Consider the following 26,417-nt stretch of genomic DNA (forward strand, 5'->3'; position numbering starts at 1 on the left):
CAAACCGGAAGGTTTGATTTTTCAGAATAACTGAACACATTTGGATGTATAGAAAATACTTTTTTTTCTCATGTGATCCTCCTCTAAACTAATGCACTCATTCCACCGTTGCACCGGTGCTTGGATACCAACAGTGTAGAAAGATTTGTCGCTATCTCTGGGCCTTGATGGGGCAAAGACGTGAAGTGTATTTTCCAAAATTCTGTTAGTTAGGCTTTAAAGTGTGCCAATAGCAAACCATCCTTCGAGTATCCAACTGCTATAACAATTCCAGCTAAAAGTATCTACATTTGTTGCACTTATCGTGGACACAAAATTGGTGATGTCATAGCTTCAGGCTAAACTACACACTAAACATGACATTTTTAATTGCAATCACGAGTGGTATTATAACACTCTTGTGTGCTCCTTCTGTAAGCTCCCAAGAATGTAATGTAGGCAGTGATTCAAAATGTCCAAACTGACCAAAATTTATAGGTGTGTGTGTGTGTGTGCAGGTTTGTTAGTAGAAATTTTGCTCTCATCAAAGCAAATTCAGTCAGGGTTTGAAAGTAACAAGTTGCATATAACAGTTACTTTCTGCTGTACGTAGTTTCTTTGTGAAACTGTGCCTCGGTTATGTTTTCAGGTAAGGAGCATGGGCGTCGTGAGGGAGGATCGAACAGGTATGAATGCCCCCTGGAATTTGGCTTTATTCACACAAAGTTACATGAAGTTTGCTATTGTAAATGACAGAAATAAAGTTCAGTTAGTTAGTATTCGAACAGAACAATAAATCTAAAAGAGGCATTGTATTGAAAATATTGGGTGGTAAGTCATGTTTTTTCAAACTACCTTTTCATACAAAGAATAAATTGTTCCACAGTTTTCTTCCAAAATTTAGAGTGTTAAGTGAAAGGCAAACAACATAACAGTGTATGAGTATAATATCCATCTAATTTTTAAAGCTTTCTCTTGGACGAGGTGTCAAAACGTTAAGAACATAGCAGAATAACTGTCCATTTCAGTGCACTGTATGTGCAGGATATTGTTGAATATCCAGTTGTGCTGGATATTCACTCATCTGGTAGATCAAGTAGAAAAGTCACCACAATGATAATACTAATATTAATGAATATGGAATAAAATTGGTATATTTTTATTAGTATATAATAGGTATTGTGTAATAATCATAACCATGATGATCATCATTATTATTTCTGGGCCTCCTTGATGGTGTAGTGATTGCGTCCTCGCCTTGTAATCAAGGGGTCCTGGATTTGATTCCCGGTGGAGGCATTTAGTGGTTCGGATCCCACTTTAAACTGTAGGTCCGGTCCCGATTAGCCATTCTGGACTTAAAACAACAATACAATTCTATATTATTTCTACTATAGATTGCCTGAAACCCTCCCCCCCATCACAAAAATTTCTGGTGATGACAATGGTAAGGGGTTTATTAATAAAAAAAACTATGATAAAAGGTAATCGTTATGTGTAGAGCCCGGAAGTTCAGGCATTTATTTTTGTTAAAATAGGCAGGCAAAAAGGCATTTATAATGTGGAAAATAGACACTAAAAAATGAAAAAAGGCAAAATAAACCTAAAAAAGGCACATTTGGAAGTTGCTTACTTTTATCTATAATTTCTGGCAAAATGTTAAAATCTAAATTGGGAAGAGCATTTCAATTTTCTCCGTCTTGATTGCACAACTACAAGGTGCTTTTTAAGTTCTCAACATTCATTGATAGTCGTCTGTCAGAGAGAATGTTTTTCATAATATAAAATGATCTTTCTACTTTGACAGAAGTTATTGGAGCATACATAAAACAAGCTAATGTAGCTGGACTCATTTCGGTAACAGCATTTTCACCTTTAAGAGTATCACAATTTTTTTTCAATTGTTGCAAGTCCTCATTTGCACTCACTACCCGTTTGCACTTTTCCACAACAGCTGACCCCTTTTCTCCTGGCACTTCCATTATCTGCTGCATAGATTCCTCGAAGATTTTCACTCGTGCTGCGACGCCAAGGGTCCCGGGTTCGAATCCCGGTCAGGCTTGGTTGTTTGTGAATGTCCATTCATCAATTTCATCATTTCATCACTCATCCCCATCTTCGCAAATTAGCCAAGAGGCACAAAACGCGAAGTAAAAATAAATTAAATCAAATCAAATCGAAGATTTTCATGGATGCTATAATTGTAATTGTCTCTGGCAATGCACCATAATGTGCAAAAATAAACTTGAATAGCACAGGAGTTTTTTCACTTGACGAATTGAAGCCGCTTCATTTTCTGGAAGAGCATCGATCACCTCACTGATTTTTTTGAAGGTTGTTAGCATAATATATAGCTGCTGATATCCAGGTTCTCCAACTCGTCAAGACTGGTTGCTGAGGTAAACTAAGCTCAATTGCTACTTCATGAAAGTTTCGGGTTCGAGAGGGAGATTTGAGAAATATCTTCTTTGTGTTCGAAATCAACCTGTCCACTTTTGCAGTTAATCATGCACAAGGAAATGTTAACCGAAAGGCAATATCCTAACTCATCATGAAATACTTTTTTCTGACACTTTTCTCCTTCAGCAATGTTGAAACATGCGTGAGTTCAATATTACTTAAATAAGGCGAAAATTATTCACATAATAAACGGAAGAAAAATAAATGCCAACAATGTTTTTTGGGAGAAAAATAATTTATATACACATTTTTTTAAAAAAAATTGTGTCAAATTTCATTGAAAAAGGCAAAAAAAGGCATTATAGTTTAAAATAGTCCGTGGGGGTCCCAAATAGTCAAAATTGGCATAATGAAAAGGCTTCCAAAACATTCGAAACAACATAAGAAACATATATCCGGAAAAAATTTATCAATACATGCAGTAGATAAAAAGAGGCATTTTGCCAAACTTCCGGGCTCTAGTTATGTGTATACATTTGCAACGTGGATTATTTTGGATGATGGGGTAATTCCATGTCAAATCAACCAATGCATAAACCTTTGATGTCATGGATTTGGGTAAATTTTGGTATACATGTTTCTTGTCATCTGAAATATAGAAAATATTTTTTTTAAAATTATTTTTCATGTTGCTGGTTTTTGAGTTCTTGAAAAAATTGCCCAAATACCGCTCACCGCTGAAACTTTAAATACAATTTGCAAGAGACCTGTTTCAACTACAGGGCTGGGCATGATCTCATTTTAAACCTTATGAAGAGATATACAACATGCTTTTTTTTTTTTGCTTTGCTTGCGAAAAACAAATTTTGAAAGTTTTTCAAAATTTTATTTTATAATTTCCAAAAAACAAAATTTTCAAAAATTTTACACATATTAGTACATATCTACTGAAGGTTCAGTCAAGATTTCAAGGTGGTATCTCTTTGGTATCATGAGTGAGAGACAGTTAAAGCTCAAGTGTGAGTCATCCCTTTCCTGCAGTGACTTGTATATTCCTGCTCTCCTATGCTTCTTTGTCCAACTCGTTCAGTTGTGGTGTAGCTGTCAGAGTGTGTACATCTTAGTTAACTTCTGTGCTGTGAATTGTTTGAAGTTTGCTTTATTAGTGTCTACATTTAAAAAAAAAATCTTGATATGGATGGCAAGAACTGATCCATTTACTGTTGTAATCCTATGAAGAGAAAGGGACATTGGTGTAGTAAAGATCTGAGGAATGTGGCAGCTTGGATGATTTCTTTAAATTACGGAATTGAAGAAAACATGAAAATTTGTACTTCCTGTAGACTGCAGTTGGGGAAGGAAAAGCAGGCTGTCATTCCAGAAAAAGAAAATCCTTCAGGGCCACATGATAATGCTGGTCCTAGTTGCAGTAACCAAGGTTCAGAAAATATGGATGTTGATACAGAGTGCAGCTACAGTACTTGAATGCTCTTTGATCTCTCTTGGTGAGTCTCCAGTGAGTAAGAAGAAACTGAAGAGTTCGAAAAGGTATTGCAGAGAAAAGATAAAAAAATAAGAAATACTTATACTCAAACCCTTTTCAATGCATAAGGTGATAAAGATGAAGAAGAATGCCACTGTAGCAATTTAGAATCGGAAATCTTTGAGCAACTTAAAAGAGAGATTTGAAACTGCAAATTAAAGTGAAAGGTTCATGATTTTGTCTATTTTGTCCAGAAGTTGGTCATGTGGAAAAATTGGAAAGGAGTTTGGTGTTAGTAGTTACATAGCAAGAAAAAAAAACTCATTGAAGAGAAGGAAATTTTGTCCTCACCTGACCCCAGATCTGGAAAAACTTTAACAGAAGAAACAGCCTCATTAGCTAAAGATTTTTACTGCAGTGATGAAGCAAGCAGGCAAATGCCTGGCAAGAAAGACTTGTTTCCGTGAGCGACACAGATGGTAAACGTATCCACATTCAAAAGAGATTGATCCTGGGAAATCTGAGAAATATTCAGACTTTTTAAATCTAAATACCCTCTACTTAAGATTTGTTTTTCAAAATTTGTAGAATTATAACCAAAAAGTTGCATAATAACAGGAGCCAGTGGTATCCACACTGAATGTGTTTGTACTACTCATGAAAATGTTAAACTAATGATAGCTGGAGCTCACTTAAATAAAGTAACTCTCCCAGGACATGATAATCCATTAAAAACATACCAAGATTGTCTTTCAAAAATAATGTGTAGGATACCACAACAGAAGTGTTTTCTGGATGAGTGATTCCTGTCCCAGCATAATTGATTTCAAGGAAGCCTTGAAGAAGAGATGATTGAAAATATAACCTACAAGGAGTGGATATCAGTGGATCGCTGTTCTTTTGAGACAATTACTTAATCCACAGAGGAATTTGTTGAAGATTTTTCAAATCAGTTGATCAACCTCAGGAGACATGATTTTATAGCCAAACAGCAATCAGTATGTTTTTCTGAAAAGAAAAGTTCTCTAGTGCAGGATGAAGCTGTGGTGACATGTGATTTTACTGAGAATTACTAATTTATTTTGCAGCATGAAGTACAAGGGCTCCACTGAAACAACTCAATGGCAACAGTCCATCCATTTGTAGTATATTTTAAGGACAAGGAAGATATTCTAAAACATGAGAGTTATGTCTTCATTTCAGACTACTTGATTCACAACACAGGTCTTGTCAATGTTTTCCAAAGAAAGCTTTTAGATCTCTTAAAAAGTGATTGTGTGCCAAACGTACAGAAAATATATTACTTCTCTGATGGTTCAGCAGCACAATATAAGAACCGCAAAAACTTTGCAACCATCATAGAGATTTCGATGGCATTTTTGTGGAACAGCACATGGTAAGGGAGTGTGTGATGGTGTTGGAGGGGCAGTAAAGAGGCTGGCAGCCAAAGCTAGTCTCCAGAATCCTCTTTCAAACCAAATCATGACACCACTACAGCTATTTGAGTGGGAAAAGGAAAACATTCCATCAATAACTTTCTTTTATGTGACAAATGACGAATATTTGGAAGAAGAGAGACTTTTACAGACACTGTTTGGTGAAGCTGTAGCTGTAACAGGGATTCAGAGGTTTCATGCATTCGTACCAGTAAGCACAAAAACAGTGGAGACTAAAGTGTTTTCTGCATCTGAAGAAACTTTGGTACATTGTGTTAAAGTTAATGCAGATGTTCAAAATGTACCCTTTGAACACATCACAGGTTTTGTAGCATGTGCGTATGATGCCAATTGGTGGGTGGGATGTGTACCTTTGAAAGATGATGTAGAACATGAAGTGCAGGTATCTTCTTGCATCCTTGTGGTCCAGAAAAGTCATTTAGTTATCCAAGGCAACCAGATGTTCTTAAAATCCCAAGACACGCAGTCCGTTGCAAAGTGAACCCCGTAACAGCCACTGGTGGAACGTACCAGCTGAAGCAAGAGGAGATGACACAAGCATCATACATTTTATCAAAGAAAGACGTTCTGTATCACTAAGCAGTTTCTTGGTATGTATGCTTCTGTATTTATAATGTGGTTAGGTATGTAAAATATGTTAACTTACACCATCACATGGTCTTGAACGGAATTCACTTTTCATGTGATACCAAAGAGATACCACCTTGAAATTTTGACTAAACCTTCAGTAGATGTGTACCAATATGCATAATTTTTTTGAAAATTTTGTTTCTTTGGAAATTGTAAATTGCAAATTTTATTTGCAAATTGTATTTGAAGTTTCAGTGGTGAGCGGTTTTTGGGCAATTTTGTCAATTTTCAAAATTCAATAACTCAAGAACCGGCAACATGAAAAATAAAGAAATAATTTTCTATATTTCAGAAGAATCGTGTATACCAAAAATTAGTCAAATCCAAGACATCAAATTCCAAAATTTATTTTTTCTTAGTTGATTTGACATGGAATTGCCCACTGTGGTTATTCAGGTTCACTTTGAATTTTATGTCTATTTTCATAGGCATTTATTATAATTTATTGAAATTGAATGTTCACTTTTGAGGATAAAGTCAAGGAAAGTCTGCCTTCAGTTCAAGCATGTTACACGTTCTAGGTGGTTTAGCATATCTATAAATAATGTCGTTACTCTTTAAAGTAACAGCAAACTCTGCAAATAAGTTGCATTCCATAAAAAAATAACTGTCTTAGTCCCTTTTTGGGCAAAACACTACTGGCTTACTTTTACGAAGTAACTTTACAACAGGGTGGCTACTCACCGGGAGTTCCTTGAATTCTGGGAATTATGTGTGAATTATTGGCTCTGGGAATTATGCATGAATTCTGCTTGAATTCCTTCTCCGTTGATGTGAAAAATTGCAACTTCTATTAATCGAAATTCCATTGAATTTATACATAATTATTAATGCCCTGAGGTAAGTTTTTCACAGTTTAGCTTTTATTTTTATTGAGGAAGGAAAAGAAAAGAAAAAGCTCTGTGGAAGATAAAACAGAATCCTCTCAATCCGTTTGTTTTGTTAGTGTCCTTTGCAGATGGAAGATTATTGCAAGATAAGATATCTTGAAGTTGATTAGGTAAATTTGAAATTATCGTACAATGAACAATATTTCGTAGATTTTGTGACCTGTGTTTGTGTTTCTAGTCTGAGTATGTGAAGTGACAAATGTAAACTCCGCACCTTAAATTAAATATATATACCGTTCGATTGAATTGAATTAGAATTTTTGGATACATTGGAATCGCACACACCCTTTATATTGTTAGTATATTTGTGTGTGGGTGGTGAGAGGCAGTAATATACGTAAGGTTGAATAGAGAAGACATCTGTTGTACCCTTGAATTTTTGGAAAGTTCGCCTTGAAAACTGGGAATTGTACTTGAATTTTATCATGGTCCTATAGTGGCAACCCTGTACAAAATCTGAAAGCAACAAGCATATAATCTTCATCTGTCTGTACGCTGAAGAGGATATGTCACACGGAAAATAGTTAACTACATTAAACTTTATACTTAAAAATACTTGTCCAGGGAGAATCAAACTTACAACGAATCGTGTGATAGCTTGATAAGTTGTTAGCTCAAAATACTATAGTATTTCACCTTTAGCAAAGTTGATCTGTTACATTACGTGCATATGCTTCATGTATACTTTCCTAACTTTGTGTTTTAACTATTGATAATAATATACGAGGGAGAATCAAATGAAAACCGCATTTAATTTTTTTCCACTATTTTAATGCAGGGATAATGTTTGATTGTACATTATTTTTCTATATAGTCCCCTCCCACTTCAATGCACTTACGCCATCTGGTAGGTTTTGCTTCAATACCGCGTGAGAGAAATTCTTTCGCTTGACTGTGTAGCTACTCGTGTACTGCTGATTGGATGTCTTTATCAGACTTGAACCTCTGCCCTCCAAGGTGCTCCTTTAATGGACCAAAGATGTGGAAATCAGATGGTGCCAAATCTGGTGAGTATGGCAGATGTGGCAGGCACTTGAAGCGTAGGTCATCGATGGTTTTCATGGTTGCACGAGCAGAATGAGGACGGGCGTTATCATGTTGAAGCAAAACACCTGCACTCAGCAATCCCCTTTGCTTTGTGCGTATCGCTGGCCTCAAATGGTTCTTGAGAAGGTCGGTGTAGGTGGCACTAGTCACTGTTGTACGTGGGGGCATGTAGTGTTCCAGTATAGGACCTTTCTTATCCCAGAATAAAGTCAACATGACTTTCCCTGCAGAGGACTGGCTACAAAACTTTTTTGGTTTCGGCAAAGACGAATGTCGCCATTCTTTGCTTGCTCGTTTTGTCTTGGGTTGAAAATGATGCACCCAAGTTTCATCCCCGGTGACAATGTGAGCTAGAAAATCCTCACCCTCCTCTTCATAACACCTCAGCAGCTCTTGACATGCGTCAACCCGATGGACTTTCAGTTCCTGCATCAGCTGTCGAGGAACCCACCTGGCGGACACTTTTCTGCAGCGGAGTTCGTCATGCACTATGTGTTGTACTGAACTGAAGCTCATATTCAGCAAGGGAGCCATTTCAGCCAGGGTGACATGCTGTTTTCCTGAATAAGCCGCTCTCCTGTAGCTATGGACTCCTCTGTCACAACTCGATGAGCCTGACCCAGACGGGGAGCGTCAGTCAATAAAGTCGTACCTTATGCGAATTTCTTACACCAATCGTAGACTTGCCGCTGTGACAGACAGGCTTCCCCATACTTCGTCTGCATTCTCCGATGAATATCAACCGGTTTCACACCTTCACTCCATAAATACCGAATAACTCCATGCTGTGCCTGCTTGGTGCAACTGCGTAGTGGTGCCGCCATCTTGAATCAGCTGTTACTCACATCCAACCCCACCTAACAGCACTGCTTTGTACTACCAGCTCGGAAAGACGTCAAGGATTGTGTCTTCAAATTTTCAAATGCCTAGAAAGAAAAAAATATTTTTAATGGCACTTTTGCTGTTTTCATTTTTGACTCCCTCGTACTTGGGGAATAATGCAAATTAACAAGCGCTTCTCAGGTTGCCGCCTGGTGATTTTGTTGAATTACCGTGTTGTGTAATGTATGAACTTCCTTTTCTAAACATAAAAACAAATTGATGATATTGAATAAAAATGACCATTTTTCACAGGACTCATGAAATGAATAACGCCCCTCTAGTCTACTGGCAGATGCGTTATCAATCTTGACTTGACATTCCGCACTCTAGTGTTGATTTATAATTGTAATTTTTTTTAAATTACATAGTCACATGTGCTTTAAAAGTAATAAATACTTGATCCCTCTTGAAATCCACGCTAATGTGTACTACTTCATATATACTCCCTTTGGTGAATGCTGTTAGAGGAGTGTTGTGAGTATACAAAAAACGGTTTTGCAGCTTGCCTGCAATCTCATGCGTGCCAGGTGGGGGAGACTGTTTATTGTATACACCACTTGGCTTGTACCCAGCAACAGCATCCTACCTGTCTGAAAGAAAAACTTCCCTGCTGTCTGGAAATACAAATGATTCCCACTGTACATGTTTCAAGATTTTTCTGAGAAAATATTGAACTTTTCAATTAACATACTGTGAAAAATAATTGTAATTAACTTTGCATCTTGTAAAAAAATAAATTTCAATTAAAAAGAGCTTCTATGAGGAATTTATAGAAGTAACATTGAGTTATTCAAGGAAATAGACCGAACATTGTAGTGAAGTAGTAATCAGTCTTAGTAAAAGAAAGCAAGAATTAACAACCAGGAAACTTTTGAGAGTTTTATATGTTTTTAATATGCAGTATATGGCACCAAGATAAAAACTATTTGTGCATTCTGTGAAAAGTGGTCTTACTCCATGTAAATAATAAAATGAATCAATCTGGAAATGATTATTGTTTTTAATTGCATTAAGGTTTAAATGTTTGTGAATGCATATCATTTTCATATTTCAGCAACAAAAAAGACTGTACAGGCTGCATTTCTAATGTCTAAATAACCAAATGAAGTCACTAGTTGAGAGAGAGAGAGATAACAAATTGTGTGTAAGAAGCAAATTTAATTGTACTGCATTTAAATTTCAGGTCAAGGAAGATGCCAAGCCACGTGAATGTTCTCCAGATATAGTAGAAGAAATTGATGAGTCTACTTCAGTTGCTGAACAGAGTAATGAAATTGCATGTCCAATTTGTAACAAATTGTTTCCAGCAGAGAGGATAGAGGTGTGTATTTCATGTGAATACATATTCAGTCACATATCTTAAGTAAATTTTCGTGATATTGTTCAATACTTCTCGCTAATATTCTTGTTTGTGATGATCATATGCACATGTCAATAATTAGATGAAACTGGCGAATGGGCAAACATAAAGGAACACTCATGAGCACATAAAAATTGCTGGAACAATGTTAATTCTTTTCTCACTTTTATTGTTATGAATAGTTATTTCCCATGTGAATTTCTGTGTTCTATTGCTGATCAATACTGCTAAATTTTCACCCTTTCAGATACTATTTTCTTAGTTACAAATGAGTAAAGTATGTGGGGAACTAGACAATCAACTGCAATTTTTGGAGGGGATGGCATGAATTGCTTTTCATTAGAGGAAGTAGAATGCTTACTTTTAGGCTGCTTTTGCACTAAAGTGACATGTAACTTGTGTTGCAGTATGGGCTTGAGAATTAAGTAAGTGATTTGAGAATTTTTTAAAAAAAATTTAAAAGATGGGAGAGGACCTACATATCAGCCATGAGTGCAACCACACAATAATGTTCTCAACCCCTACCTCCCACCTCCAGTACTACCGTTGCCCCCCCCACCCTCCATCCAACATCCTACCTGCACCACTTGCAGTTTTTGACAAGCCTGCGTAGAGAACCAAATTTTTTTGGTACCATCTATAACTTTTTCTGGATCTGGCAACCTGCACGTCACACCATCACTTCCATTATCACACTTCATTATTTTTTCTACACCTGAAAGGATGGCTCGCGGCCACGAAAATTTGAGTTTTTTCTGTCTCTGATGAGTGTTTTCACTTTTCCTGATTTCCAATTTCCCCCTGATGTGTTTCCATGATATTTCTCTCTGTGGTGGTGTTATTATTACATGTTAGTACTTTTGTGCAAAATTGACCACAATTATTTAACACTTTAATGAACTGAACTTTATGTAGTTTTGGACATGGAAACCGAAACAACAGATTATGCTAAGTTATATGTGTAAAATTCAGAAATGAGGAGAAAGGGAATTGTTTCCTTTTGGATGCACTTGATAGTATGGTCATCATTAGGGGATAGACACATTTACCCTAACAATCAGCAAAAAGAAAAAGTGCTATGTACAAGCAAGATATTCATGTATTATACTGTTCCAACAACCCATTTGAGAGTTTGAAAAACTACACCCCTCAGTCCAACATCACTTGTGCAGCCTACAGACTGAATAAGACTATCAAATTTTCTCCTGGGCTTAATCGCCGGTAATTACCTTCACCATTCTTCTTCATCCTTGCTATTAGCCAAAAGTGGCAGAAGTGAAACGTTAAATCAATAATTTCATAACTTTCATACCCAACTTGGCATTCCACTCTAGATTTTTTTAACTCTACCGTAATCTTTTGATGCATGCATTCTGTTGTGTAATACTTTTTAAAATAACTAGTTCTGTTGGTCTAGTCACTAGTTTGATGACATTTGCTGACACCACCAGCAAATTATGCAATCATTTTTCAACTTGGATTTTTTTTATTATTGTTGTTAACTGCTTTGTTTTCAAAATATTTGCATGTGGCACATGACTTGGAATACATAGAATAACCTGAGAACTTTCAATTTATATATTTTAGGCTCATGCTTCTGAGTGTGATCAGTTTGCAGCAGATGATGGTTCATCAGACATTGAGGAAATTGATGATAAGAAGTAAGTCTATGCTTAATTGACTTAATGGTAGGGGGGCATGCTTTTTTTTTTAAAAAAAAAATCCGGTATCTTTAGAAATTTGTTTGCTTCACACAAAAGTGATTAAATTATTTGCAATGTTGGTGATATGTATGATGCACAATAGTCAAATTATGGTGATGGATGAAACATATTGTCATTGAATGTTTTTGCCCATCACATAATACAGATGGCAGATGTTTGTAAATTATGAAGATTTTAATTTCTGAGTAAAATTAACTTATTACATGGAAGCAGTGCTTTAAGGTTGGGGTTATTTTGGGGCAGGAGGGGTTGGGGTTCTCCATTCAGCTAGAATAATTTGTGTAAAGCATTCCTTTACTTGTTTCATTTTTACTGTGCTGAAACTATCAACATCATCTACCTAGGAATTTACATTGCATTGACAGTTTTTACTAATAACTAGAGGCAAATTTAACTACTAAGTCCAAGGACTAAAATTCCTATACACTTATTTTAGTTATCGAAAGGTTGGTGCAATATGAATGCAAGCAGAATGATGAATAAGTAACAACATTTTTTAAGTGATTTTTTTATTCTTCTTCATTCATACAAGTAACAGCATGCAAATATTTGAATATTTCTATTGTCTTGCAAATTTCACCATCATTTCTCAGATTCTGAGAATTTTAAAAGTGTTATTTCTGGTGTTGTTAGCTACATGTTCAAACAAAATAAAATATCCTAGCACAGGATGTTCAAAATGCATCATAGTTAAAACTATAAAATAGTTTATCCTTTCTTATATAAAGGACTGGATATATTGGACTAGTATGTTGGAATGCAGTCTGTTTTGAAATATTTTACCCACACTGGAAGCCTATTCCAGCATGATGTCTATCAGTAGCCATACATTTTGGAGATGAACATTAAGACAACCACCGATTCAGAATTTCTGGACAATTGAGAATTATGTGGAAATTTTTGTCAGGGTTGATTTCAGTTAAAATGGCCATAATGTGCTCCTCTAATTTACATATACTGCTGGTAGTCCAAATTTTCATGTTTGATTGCATACCCAAATATATGCTTATTATGGAATGCATAATTTGTGAAGAATTCTGTTTAAAGAAAAAGTTCATTATAAGGAATCTTGCAAACTAATATGCAACTTTGTGATTTCTCTAATTGAATGAATTTCAGTGAGTCGTGGAATTACTTCGTACGATGACAAACATCCATCAAAGTGAATACTGATTCACTCACATTTATTGTAACTCAGCTTTGCTTGTGGTAAGTGGTAATATCATTGTCAAAGTAATAGTCCTGCAGAATATTCTAGTTTTAATGAAATCAATTATTTTGATTTTTGTTATTTAGCATCACTTTTCTGCCACTTTTAACTAATTGTGAAGATGATGATGAATGGTGATATGATGAAATTGTTGAAGGGACACTCACAAAGAACATCTATGACCATGCCGGGATTTGAATCTGGAACTCCTGGCATTGTTGCACGCTGTACTAACTAGACTGCCATGGAGGCCTGCCTTTAATAAAATAAATGTTACTCAAGGTTAATGACTAGAAAGAGATATAAATTAATGATGAATTTATATTAAAACATTTAATAAAAGAAACTGAAGTCGTGAAAAAGTGTTAATATAATTCTTTTGAGAAAAGGGAATGCATCAAATAGGAATAAATGAACATTTCTTTCTTTAATAAGAACTCTTTTTCTCTCTCTCATTGTACTTGATTGCATGCAATTTAACAATTATGTGGGAGGTTCCTATTAAAACCCACTGCTCGTCATATGACACAGAATTTTTTAAGGTATGAGATGTAAGTAAATACCCGTTGGAACGGCCTCAAATGTTAATCACTCTTACTTTTCCGGTATTTCGGTCTTTTTCGGGATCTTCAAGAATACCACGTGAAACATTTGCAGAGTCAAACAGATTTATATGTAGTAAAAATGTGCTAAATATGTAAATACATATTTAGTTACTTTCACCAAAATATGAAGTTAAACTTGGACTTAAAATTGTAAAAAAACACCTTTCATTTCCTGTTTCCAAAACAAACAACAATATTTTGTTGTAATTGTTCAAACGTGAATTTGATTCTGTTGTCTCTTAAGATGGATTTATATCGGCTAAAACTGCATTTGAAACTGTATTTCAAATTTGCAATGTCTGCTGGAGTGTACGTTACCAAAATAATGTTTGTAACAACCAGGAGCTGATGCTTGAGCCCTCATTCTCTATTGTCGACAAGAATTGTAAATAAAAGGAGTGTCAAGTGTTTTTCGATAGCAAAAGCAAACATTTCGGAGGTGTTGATGCTTCAGATGCATTGGTTTCCTGTATAGTAGCCGAAAGCAGAGCTTGTAATGCAGGCCAGCAGGCTGCTGAGGGAGTTTGCAGTCATAAAATTTCTCGAAATCAAGTGCCATAGACTAAATAAGGCAAAAAACATTAAGTACATTGAATATTTTAATAGTGCAAGAAGTGCTTGCATTGTTTGCATTATATCTTCGCCACTGATATGTTATTCTTAGAAACAATGCATTTCTAGAACACAAATGAGAAAACTATACTTAATTTCTGCTTTCAGATGTATAGACAGGCATTTTTTTGGGAACTGATCTTGTTATTACTAACCATTGTATACTTCTTTTCAGATAAAGTTGAACCCTCTTTGAAACTCAGTTTAGTGTGCCACTTTTTATCTGAACAGAAGTACACAGTAATACTAATTTTTTAAAAATGTACTCATTTCTTGTAAATTCATTTACTATTTGAAGGGCTCGAGTGTAAAACATGGTGACATAATACAGTTTCGAGATATTGAAAGTTGATGTTTCAAATATATCTGAGTTACAAAGTAAAATAAATTTCTGAACTATTTACAACAAATGTGATTCACTTGTATGTTGACTATCATACAAACAAGATATTTCATCCGAATTATTTTTTTCTGTGATGCTACATGGGATTTTTTTAGGGTTGTTCAAGGAATTGTCATACATGCGATTTTTTTAGGGTTGTTCAAAGAAGTATCGTAGTTATCATGCTTTACATGAAACGATATTATCAAAATAAGTGATCAGATACCACTATATTCAAGTTGACTCATGCTGTCAGTTCAATAATATTTTGACATTAGACTTTTTATAGCAACCATAAAAATTTGTAATACAAAAATGAAAGCCTTTCATAATTTTATTCAATGAACAATACCGTGAACTACTTGTTGTAACAAGTTCTTCTTTTCCTATGTCACGATATTATGTTTTGTCTATGACTGAAATGAACACCATTAGAGAAGTATATTTCTTCATTTTATTACGTTAGTATTTAAAATAATAAGTTCTAGTTGGTTGTGATTAAAAATAACTTCATTATCTCTATATGAAGATCAATATTCGTAAAAATGTTTCTATATCAACGGTTTTTCAGCTTCACATATCTACCTCGCACACAGAGGGTTAGAGGCTCTATTAATTACCCAAGCATGCCAAGCAGAATGCGATTCTTGAGCCTCTCTTGATACAAAGCTGTGTTACGTAGACTCTCCAAATTGTGAACAATGGCAATATTACATTTTTTTTTAACTTGACATATTTGTAAAGAATGATTTCAAATGTACATAGGGCTTACGTTTTTAATAATTTTCAATGAATTTAGCTCTTACGGATTAAAATAGTTACAATTTCGATCCAAGAAGAACGCGTTTTGCAATATCATCAATAAAATAATTTGTTTTCATCAAAGTCACAAATATCATAAATACGAAAGTTAATTAAATTACAAATACGTAATTAGGTCCACCATGAAAATATCATAACTTCTAAAATGTGCATTACAGATTTAAGAAAGAAATGTTTAATAAAAAAACTGAACAGTTTCGAATAATTGATACAATTCAGATCGTATAACATATTCCTCAAGTGTAATACATTTTTGACGCATGTAATGCATGGTATCTTAAAGCAGCCTGAAAATGTGCATACCCAATTGAAAATAAAATGAATTGCTATGTGACTACAGTTATGTATATCTAGTAGAAGAAAAGAACTACAGTTATGTATATCTAGTAGAAGAAAAGTAGTTCTTCGAATCGAAGATGCCATCGAATCTAAGGTGCACCTGAATTTTTGCCTAATTTTTTCAGGAAAAAAAATTCTTCGAATTTAAGGCACAGGAAAATGCACAAGGACATTTATATTTTAACCTTTTGCGGTATTTTTTTAAAAATTTCTAAGGTGCATGTTTATTTGTTTACAAATATCTATATGGTACTTTACCTTGCAACATCGGTAACTTCTGTTTTTACAATTTTTTGTTTATTTAAACATCTATAGGGTACATGTTTATTTGTTTACAAATACGGTATACGGTACTTTACCTTGCAACATCGGTAACTTCTGTTTTTACAAAAAAAATTTCTATTAGTCTCTTCACTTTTAGCATCACTTTCACCATCACTCTCACCATCAGCAGTAGAATCCATTGCAGGGCTCAGGTCAGAATCAGGTTCACTTGTATCCTCCCACAACAGGTTGTCCTCTGATCCATCGAGAGCATTGGTCAGGCAAAACTTCTTGAAAGATTTTATTATGGTATTAGCAGAGACCTCTTCCCAGGCATCGGAAACCCAGTGAGCAATCGTGGAAGTAGATGCCCTTCTGATCTTCCCTGATGGTGTGAAGGTGTGGTCTTCAGATGTCAACCAAGCTTCGTACCGCTTACGCACATTAGCTTTGAATGGTTTGTTGATTGACACGTCCAGGGGCTGTAGTTGGCTCGTCATGCCTCCTGGAATTACTACTAAGTCTACACCGACTCTCAGCTAACAAAGTTTTCATGGCTTCTGTGATGTGGCCCTTAAATGAATCCAGAACAAGCATGCTTCGTGTGCACAGAAGAGCTCCAGGTCATCTTTTCCACACTTCACCCAGTCTTTCATGAGTTCCTCTGTAACCCAAGCATTTTTTTGTGCACAGACGATTACATCCTTTGGGAACACCTCTTTCTTTGGTATTGTTTTTCTGTTCAGCACAATGTGCGGCCGTAGCTTATGGCCATCACCGGTGACACAAAGTAAAACAGTGGCTCTCTGTTTCTCATATCCAGTTGTTTTAATACGGACCTCACGGGCACCTCTGTCATTAATTGTGTAATTTCATGGCATGGAAGTTAATGAGCTTATCTTCAAAATCAGCTGGTAATTTCTGACAAATTGTTGTTCTCCTTCTCAGAGCTAGCCCCGTTCTCCTCATAAATTTGTCACACCAACCACGAGTTGCTGTAAAGTCTGCACGGCGAATGCCACGTGTTCTTGCAACATCCAAAGCTTTAAGTGATAACGACTCGCGAGTTATGTTCAAACCTGCTGATCTTTGCTCCCTCACAAACTTCAGGACAGCTTCATCAACTTCCAGATGTCGACCTTCTTTTGGTCCGGAGAATGACTTTCTCGTTGCTATGCTATGCAACTAAATAACTGTCCTCGCTGACTTCTCCAATGACGAATGCACACTTCACTAACAGTAAATCTTCATCCAGCTGCACGGTTTCCAAACTCCTCTGCGCACTGAATAACTTTATGTTTAAATGCTGCATTGTATGAGTGGCACTTTTTCTTTTCCATATTTATCCTGTTACCGGTACCTTACTACAAGTGCGTCCTGTCAACGAAACCTGACTACCGGTATGTACTGGGAAACATAGAGATTCTATCTCCCGTGCTTTCCCGATTACGAAACTGATAACAATTGAATGACTATTTGTTGTAAAATGTTCATTGTTGTCCTAACACAGCAAATTTAATGGGGAAAATTTCTTTCAGCATTTTCTTATCAGGAAAACGAAATGTTGATTATTGTATTGCAGTTACCGGTAATTTTAAGGAAAGTTAAGAAAAAAATATTTACTCTTTGTAACTATTGATATTAGAGACTGCAGTAGATTCTATGTTGTACGTGCATGAAATACGTTTATTGTACTATATACATCGAATTGAAGACTCCATTGAATCTAAGGCGCACCTGAATTTTGGACGTCTAAAATCTGACAAAACCCTGCACCTTAGATTCCAAGAACTACGGTATATGCTTCTTTACTAGATCGCAGTTCACATCCCGGTATGAGAGTAAAATTTATTTCGAAACTGCCATCACGAGCACTGCTGTATGTAAACAGTGGTATCTGCAGTAGATACCATGTTTTACATGAAATAAAATATATGTGACCATGCACAGTTTTACTCGCATCGGCATCCTCTTCATTCTCCTTATTCTTTTTGGTGGTACATATTCCGGGTTTTTTGGGAATCATATACACTTCCTAACTTGTTCTCATCTTCGCTGTGGCCTAAGCACTCCGAAACTTTCTAAGAGACAATGCAATTCAGAAACCGCCGTTTCGCCGCCATCTTTGCTACTTACCATACTTTACATGAAACAACTGGTAGATACCATAACTTGCAACTCGTCAAGCTCTGTCATCTGTTGACGAAATGAAACACTACGAGTATGATTCGATTTCATTTATGATAGACTACATGATGCACTTTGTAACTCAAAAATGACCAAAATGTCACCATGTTTTACACCCGAGCCCTTCATTTTGCAAAGAAAGTCCAAAAGAAGCAATCAGGAAACATTGGCAACAATAAATAATGTTTGCATGCTTCATAGAAAATCAGTTGGAAATTGGAAACATTGAAAAACAAATTGAGGTGTGATCAGGATGTTGCACAACTTCTTTTTTGTGTAATATTTATGATTCCTTCCTGCATAATGAAATCTTTGGAGCACACTCACATGTCTTGACGGGGACTTGAAACTGTGGCAGAGGCATACAATGCAAGTACAGTAAAACCTCGTGAATCCAGACTAATGGAGGGGGATAAGTTGACCGGTTTAACGAAAGTCCAGATTAACTGAAATAAGCTAAAATAACAGTATAAAGTGCATTACAGCTCCGTTTATATCTTATTATGGTGTATTTAAAGGGCATAGGCCTAAATACACTATTCAGTACAGTACAAAGTCTGCGGGAAACAGAATTTCATCATTGGTTGACTGCCTTTTCTTTTGGAAGTTCTCTTGTTGACTTCTAGCCACATTTAAAACCTTGAATTCTGCTTATTTTTTCCTCCGGATTGAGCGAAGCCCGGTTTATCGGGGTCCGAATTAACGAGGTTATACTGTACTATAGTAACTGAAGGATTGAACTTAACTCTGGAAGATGCATTTAACTCCGCTGTTGTCTTTCGTAGGAATAACATTTATGATTCTGTTTTCTGTTTCTCAGTAGCTTGGTTGCTGCAATACATACTAACAGGTCTTCTATTTGAAATGTGGTTGAGCCATGTGCACCTTTTTCATATTGGCTTATTCAAAACTAACAAATTCTTAAAGCTTCTTGGATGGGCTGGACCGATACACCTACACTCTTCTGTGAGCTGGCTCTCACACCCTCCAGCTGCACACGGCCACTGGCAAGTTTACCCTCCACCCCAAAGGGACCTGCCACAACTCAAACTTGATCTACATCCTCACGTGCAACATCTGTGGTGATTTTTACCTGGGGGAAACATCTACCGCCCCCAACCTCCGCATCAATAACCACCGTGCCTCCACCCACAACCTGAACTTCACTGTCGCCATCCATACAAACAACCACAATACCCCTTTCAAAGACTACTTCTGGGTAGCGTTCATCCATCTGTTACCCCAACCAGTCAACACCTCAGTTTGCAAAATATGGGAGAGGGCTTATATATCAGTCATGAGTGCAACCATTCCCCCTGGCCTGAACAAGGCCACCCAGTAAGTGCCCCCCTCCTCTTCTGCAACTCATTCCTCCCATCCTACCCTGCCCTCCCACTCACAGTTTCGACGAGCCTGGAGACTGAACAGTGTTTTTTCCGTTCAACGAAATACTTCTTCTATGATCGAGACCTGGCAACTCTACCAGATCTCCAACTTCCGGTTCCGTCTTATTTCTTACACCAAAGATGCAGCGTTAGACTGCGAAAATTATAATTTTTCCACTGTCTGGTGAGTGTTTCCTTTCTCCTTCTTTGATATACATACACACACACACACACACATACAAAAAGCAAAAAAGGAGAAAGGAAAAACTCACCAGACAGTGGAAAAATTCTAATTTTTGCAGAATATCGCTGCATCATCAGTGTTAGGAAAAAAAACGGAACTGGAAGTTAGAGACCTGCAGGGTTGCTAGGTTTTGATCAAAGAAGTAGTAGTGTGTAAAATGAAAAAAAAAACACTGTTCTGTCACCAGTCTTGTCGAAAACTGTGAGTGAGTGGGTGGGCAAGGTGGGGTGGGTGAAGATTGGGTGGGGCTGGTGGGATGGGTTGGGGAGGGTTGAGGGGTGGGATGATGTGGGGAAGTTACTGGGTAGCCTGGTTCATGCCAGGTGGAGTGGTTGCACTCATGGCTGATATATAGGCCCCTCTCCCATCTTTTGCGAACTGATATGTTGGCAGGTTGGGGTAACAGATGGATGATTGCTACCCAGAAGCAGTCGTTGAAAGGAATATTGTGGTGGTTGGTATGGACGGCGACAGTGAAGTCCAGGTTGTGGGTGGAAGAGCGGTGGTTATTGATGCAGAGGATAAGAGCAGTTGATGTTTCCCTAGGTAAAAATCACCACAGATGTTGCAGGTGAGGATGTAGATCAGGTTTGAGGTGTGGCAGGTCCCTTTGGGGTGGAGGGTAAATTTGCCAGGGGCTGTGTGAACCTTGAGGTTGTGAGAGGTAATGAGAATGGGGCAGATTTTACACCTAGGGCGGTTCAATTTATGGGCAGGGAGATGTTGGTTGTGTGGTGAAGCAGTGTTGTGGACCAGGATGTTTTGGAGGTTGGGGGAGCATTTGAAAATCACTATGGGCTTGTTGGGAAATATGTTTCTGGTTTCAGGATCACTTGGGAGAATGGGGAGAAGAGAGTGTAGTGTGTGCCTGATTTTGTTGAGGTGGGGATGATATTGGGTGATGAGTGCAGGTGGGTTGTTGGCAGCAGGTTTCTTGGTGGTAGTGGTGTGTGAGACAGCTCTCGCTATTTCTTTGGTGACCAGGGTGGAAGGATATCCATGGTTAACCAGGGCTTGGTGTAGGCGGAGGTTATAATTCTGGCGGAGGTGGGTGAAGTGATAAGGTGCTGTCCCCAGAAGGCCAGGGAGAATGTAAGTCTTTTTTGGTGTGGAATGGATGGGAGCTGGAGAAGTGTAAGTATTGCATGTGGTTGGTGGGTTTTATGTGGATAGAGGTTTTCAGATGTCCTCTCTCGATGTGCATGTCCACTTCCAAGAAGGTGAACTTGTTGGGGGAGTGGGTCAACTCTTGCTCAAGTTTGCCCATGAAAAGGTCTGTGTAGGATGGGGCCATTCTGGTATCCAAGACTGTACCTCGGATCTGTAGGAAATGTTGGTTTTCAAAGGTGAAATTGTTACATGTGAGGACAAGGTGGGCTAGGTGGGTCAGGAAGTTGGTGCTGGGGTTGTGAGGTTTGGGTCTGCTGTTGAGGTAGAATTCTGAGGTACAGGCATGGGTAGCAGAATGGCCCCATCCTACACAAACCTTTTCATGGGCAAACTTGAGCAAGAGTTCCTGGATACCCAACGCCTCAAACCCCTCCTCTGGCTCCACTTCATCGACGACATTTTCATTCTCTGGACACATGGAGAACCATCCTTATCAGCCTTAATGGACCAGCTTAATCACTTCTGTTCCATAAAGTTCACCTGGACCCACTCTCCCAACCAGATCACCTTCTTGGATGTGGACGTGCACATCAAGAAAGGACATCTGAAAACCTCTATCCACATAAAACCCACCAACCACATGCAATACTTACACTTCTCCAACTACCATCCATTCCACACCAAAAAAGACATTACATTCTCCCTGATCCTCAGGGGACAGCACCTTATCACTTCACCCACCTCCTGCCAGAATTATAACCTCCTCCTACACCAAGCCCTGGTCAACCGTGGCTATCCTTCCACCTTTGTCACCAAAGAAATATCACGAGCTGTCTCACACACCACTACCACCAAGAAACCTTCCGCCAACAATCCACCTGCACTCATCACCCAATATCATCCCCACCTCAACAAAATCAGACACCTCTCTTCTCCCCATTCTCCCAAGTGATCCTGAAACCAGAAACATATTTCCCGACAAGCCCAGAGTGGTTTTCAAATGCTCCCCCAACCTCCAAACCATCCTGGTCCGCAACACTCCTTCAACACACAGCCAACATCGCCCTGCCCATAAATTAAACCATCCTAGGTGCAAAATCTGCCCCATTCTCATACCTCTCTCAACCTCCAAGTGCACACGGCCACTGGCAAATTTACCCTCCACCCCAAAGGGACCTGCCACACCTCAAACCTGATCTACATCCTCACCTACAACATCTGTGGTGATTTTTATCTAGGGGAAACATCAACTGCTCTCATCCTTCGTATCAATAACCATCGCTCTTCCACCCACAACCTGGACTTCACTGTCGCCGTGCATACCAACCACCACAACATTCCTTTCAACGACTGCTTCTGGCTAGCGATCATCCATCTGTTACCCCAACCAGCCAACAAATCAGTTCGCAAAAGATGGGAGAGTGGCCTATGTATCAGCCATGAGTGCAACCACTCCACCTGGCCTGAACAAGGCCACCCAGTTACCTCCCCACCTCATCCAACCCCCTCCCCAACCCATCCTACCAGCCCCACCCAATCTTCGCCCACACCACCTCACCCACCAACTCAGTTTTAGACGAGCCTGGTTACAACAGTGTTTTTTCCATTTTACGCACTTCTTCAATCAAGACCTGGCAACTTTGCAGGTCTCCTCTATCTTCCGGTTCTGTCTTTCTCCAAACACTGATGATGCAGCAATAGAGTCTGCGAAAATTCGAATTTTTCAGTCTGGTGAGTTTTCCTTTCTCCTTCTTTGCTTTTATATATATATATATATAATATTTACACAATATTATTTTGTAAGTAAAACATCATGCAGCGATATTTACTCTGATATAAACTATAAAAGTATGAAAAATATATAAAAGAATATAAGAACAAACTGAAAACACACCTTTCAAATAAAAATATCTTGTGACAGCTACGTTCAGTTATTACACAACTACGAATTTACATAATATTGACAGTAATCCAAAGACAATAGCAGAGTGGGAAATGTGGTATTGTAGAGCAGTGGAATCTATTACATTTTCATGTTCTGGTCAAGTCATCTGTTTTTGTTTTTCATTTTTTAATGAAAAACTCTTTAATATAAATCTTATTCTTGCATGCTAAAGATGTTACAATTCCATTATGAATCTATATGCTTGCTTATGTCTTTCACTTTTTCAACATAAATGATTGAGGGTTGTCCTATTGCAGGCCTAAAGACAATAATATAATATGTTACATCTGTAACACATTTTTGCCTGAAGGTCCTACATATCAGGATCATGTCCAAAAGTGTCTTCTACGAAAGCAACATCTGGCTTCACAAAGCTTGTCTACGTCCATATCACGAAGACGCCCATTACATACATACAGTACATCTAAGTCAAAGCCTGTAACGATTGTAGACACCACCAGTGATCGGACTGCAGATCTGTTTGATGACTTGGAAAGTTGCGAGAGGCAACCAGTAGAAGGTAAGTTTCAGGGAATTATCTGGAGTGAGGTAAATGTTATTTTGCTAAAATACCCTCTCCCTCCTCTTGGTCTTTCATTTCAATGGGTAAGTATTGTAAGCAAAGGAAAGGAGCGAGAAAGGATATACATCTCAAGTTTTCTTTGATGGCTGGAATGTTTTTCTTTGTTCTTCTAAATGCACAATAGTAGTTTTGTGTGCCAATTGTGCGACATTTATGAATGATATTGAATTTTGGCTAATAGAGATCAAAAACTGTAAAATATAGCTCTTCATGCTATATATATTTTTAGGGATGATGATGCTATTTACTGTATGGTAATAAACTCGGTACATTATTTGTATGTCAGTTATGAAGTATGTCTGTGTTATTAAGTAATGGGTTGTGCTCTCGTAAGCAAAGAACCAATGTAGTTCCTCCTCAGATGAGAATTTAGCCTCTCACAGATGTTTGAGCAATTGTAAACTTCTGGCAAGGATGTGTGCCATTACATCACCTGCAGTTATACCCAAAAGCAACTTAATGGGACATTTAGATGATTAGTTCTTTTGGAATTCAAGATTATGTATTTGGGGTGTTCAGTATGCTCTAATACCAAGAAAACAAAATACTCTAAGTGATCAGAAGTATCCGGACACCCACCTGAAAATAAAGTACAAGTTTGGACAACCCTCCATCGGGAACACTGGCAGTCAATACAGTGTTGGCCCACCCTTAGCCTTAATGACAGCGTTCACTCTCACAGGCATACTTTCAATCAGGTGCCGGAAGGTTTCCTGAGGAATGGCAGCCCATTCCTCGCAGAACGCCAAAATGAGAAGAGGTATTGATGTGGATCGGTGTGTTCTAGCACGAAGTCGGCATTCCAAAACATTCCAGAGATGTTCTATGGGATTCAAATCAGGACTCTGCGCACGCCAGTCCATTAGTGGGACGTTGTTGTCATCAAACAACTCCCCCACAAGCCCTGCAGTATGGACGGTGCTCGGTCGTGTTGAAAGACACAATGGTCATCCCCGAACTGGTAGGCAGCATGAAAGCTGCTAAAATGTCAACGTAAGCTTGTGCCGTGACATTGCCATGTAAAGCAACAAGGGGCCAAGTCCCCACCAGGAAAAACATGCCCACACTGTAACCCCGCCACCTCCGAATTTCACTGTCGGCACTACACAGGCTGGTAGATGTCGTTCACCAGGCATTCGCCACATCCACACCCTACCATCGGATCACCACATTGTGTACTGTGATTCATCACTCCACACAACGGTTTTCCACTGTTCTATGGTCCAGTTTCGACGCTCCTTGCATCACACGAGGCGGCGTTTGGCATTTGTCTGTGTGATGTTTGACTTATGGGCAGCTGCTCGGCCATGGAAACCAAGTTGCCGCACCTTGCGCCAAACAGTAATGGTGCTTGGAGTAGATCCTGATGCAGTTCGGAATTCCTGTGTGATGGTGGCGATGGATGATCGATGATAATGCTGTACGACCCTCTTCAACACTCGATGGTCTCTGGAGGTCAACGTGGGAGGTTGGGCAGCACGCTTTTGGGTTGTACACATCCCTTCACTATAACATCGGAAACAGTGGACAGAGGGATGTTTAGGAGGGTGGAAATCTCACACACAGACTTCCTACACAAGTTTCACCCAACCAACTGATCACGTTGAAAGTCTGCGAGTTCCTCAGACCATCCCATACTGCTGTCTCACACTGTCTGCAGACTACTGAGTTCGCTTACTATGGGTTCTACGCAGTAGATGGCAGTACAGTGTCGCCCTCTATGATAAACAGACGTTTCGCGGTGTGTCCGGATACTTTTGATCACATAGAGTATCACAGAAAAAAAAAGATATTTTTCAACGTAGTCTCATGCCATTTCAATGTACTTTTTCATCACCCTTCCAAGGCTTCTGTGCCCTGTTGGAAGAAATTTTTTTTCCTGCTCATGAAACCATACATTGACAGCATCCATGAGGGGGGGGGGGTGACCTATCAATTCGAATTCAGCAGCTCAAATAGCAGCCATGTCAACACCTAACCTTTGGACAGGATCGTTGTCCTGATAGAGCAGCACACCATGGGTCAGCAGCATTCCTCCCCTCTTGTTCTTGATTGTGGCTCGCAATTTTGATATCAGCTACTGGCCCGTGATTATGGCTGCATGTTCCAGATACTAACAGCAGTATGCCATAGCATACCAGAATATCTTTGCGATAACCTTTCTGACTGATGGTTGAACCTGAAATTTCTTGGAGAGTTAGAGGTGTGCTTTCACTGTATTGAGCTTTATTTGGATTCTAGATCGAAGTGGTGGACTCTTGTTTCATCCACCATCACATATCTAGATAGAAAGTCCTGTGGATCTGCTCAGTGTGTGTCTAAAAGTTCCTTGAAAGCTTCATTTCTGATCACAAGTCAGGTTTTGGGGAACCCATCTTGCTGACACTTTTGTCATACAAAAATGTTTCATTAATATATTGTGCACTCTACCCGTTGATAACCCTGTATACTTTGCGAAATATCTAATGGCGACTCCTTTCTGCCATCACAATGTCATGAATCTTGTCTTACGTTTTCTTGGATGGTCACTGACACTGGTGTGCCATCTCCGTGAACATCTTTCCACGACTCTGCCACATATGAATTCACGGTACCATCTAGTAACAGCAGCAGCGGCACCAGGATTATTCATGTAGGGGTGCTGAGGGGGCGTGGAAAGGAATTTAGGGGGTGCGATGCTGAAAATAAGGAAAACATGAAACATGCATGCAACCTTTCAAAAAGGGGGGGGTCAAGGACAGTTTACTTTCCCTTGGTAGATAAGGTTTAGCATAGTGTGGGGCAATAATAACAAAAAACGGGGGGTAACTGCACCCCTAATCGCCATAAATTACTGACTGAAACTAAATTATAGGTGTGAAATATATAACTTTAGAT

The 26,417-nt window shown here is 38.3% G+C and overlaps 1 protein-coding gene across 7 annotated transcripts in view; it reads left to right on the top strand.

Moving 5' to 3' along the window:
- LOC146003401 (uncharacterized) overlaps positions 1 to 26,417 on the top strand; it is a 54,129-nt gene that overhangs the window by 16,983 nt on the left and 10,729 nt on the right. For 5 of the 7 annotated variants that reach the window (XR_014443824.1, XM_083141685.1, XM_083141690.1 and 2 more), the window contains exons 5-7: positions 9,952 to 10,089; positions 11,716 to 11,789; positions 23,215 to 23,477. Coding sequence is in view for 6 of the 7 variants with exons in the window: in XM_083141685.1 (XP_082997811.1) it covers positions 9,952 to 10,089; positions 11,716 to 11,789; positions 23,215 to 23,477 (475 nt within the window). In the remaining variant the exon portion in view is untranslated. Of the gene's footprint in view, positions 1 to 9,951; positions 10,090 to 11,715; positions 11,790 to 12,971; positions 13,041 to 23,214; positions 23,478 to 26,417 lie in introns of those variants that run through there. The other 2 variants (XM_083141706.1, XM_083141708.1) reach the window with 2 other exon arrangements.

Source organism: Lepisma saccharinum, chromosome 1, assembly GCF_977018435.1.
Source record: "Lepisma saccharinum chromosome 1, izLepSacc3.1, whole genome shotgun sequence".
In the NCBI taxonomy this organism is placed as follows: Eukaryota; Metazoa; Arthropoda; class Insecta; order Zygentoma; family Lepismatidae; genus Lepisma; species Lepisma saccharinum.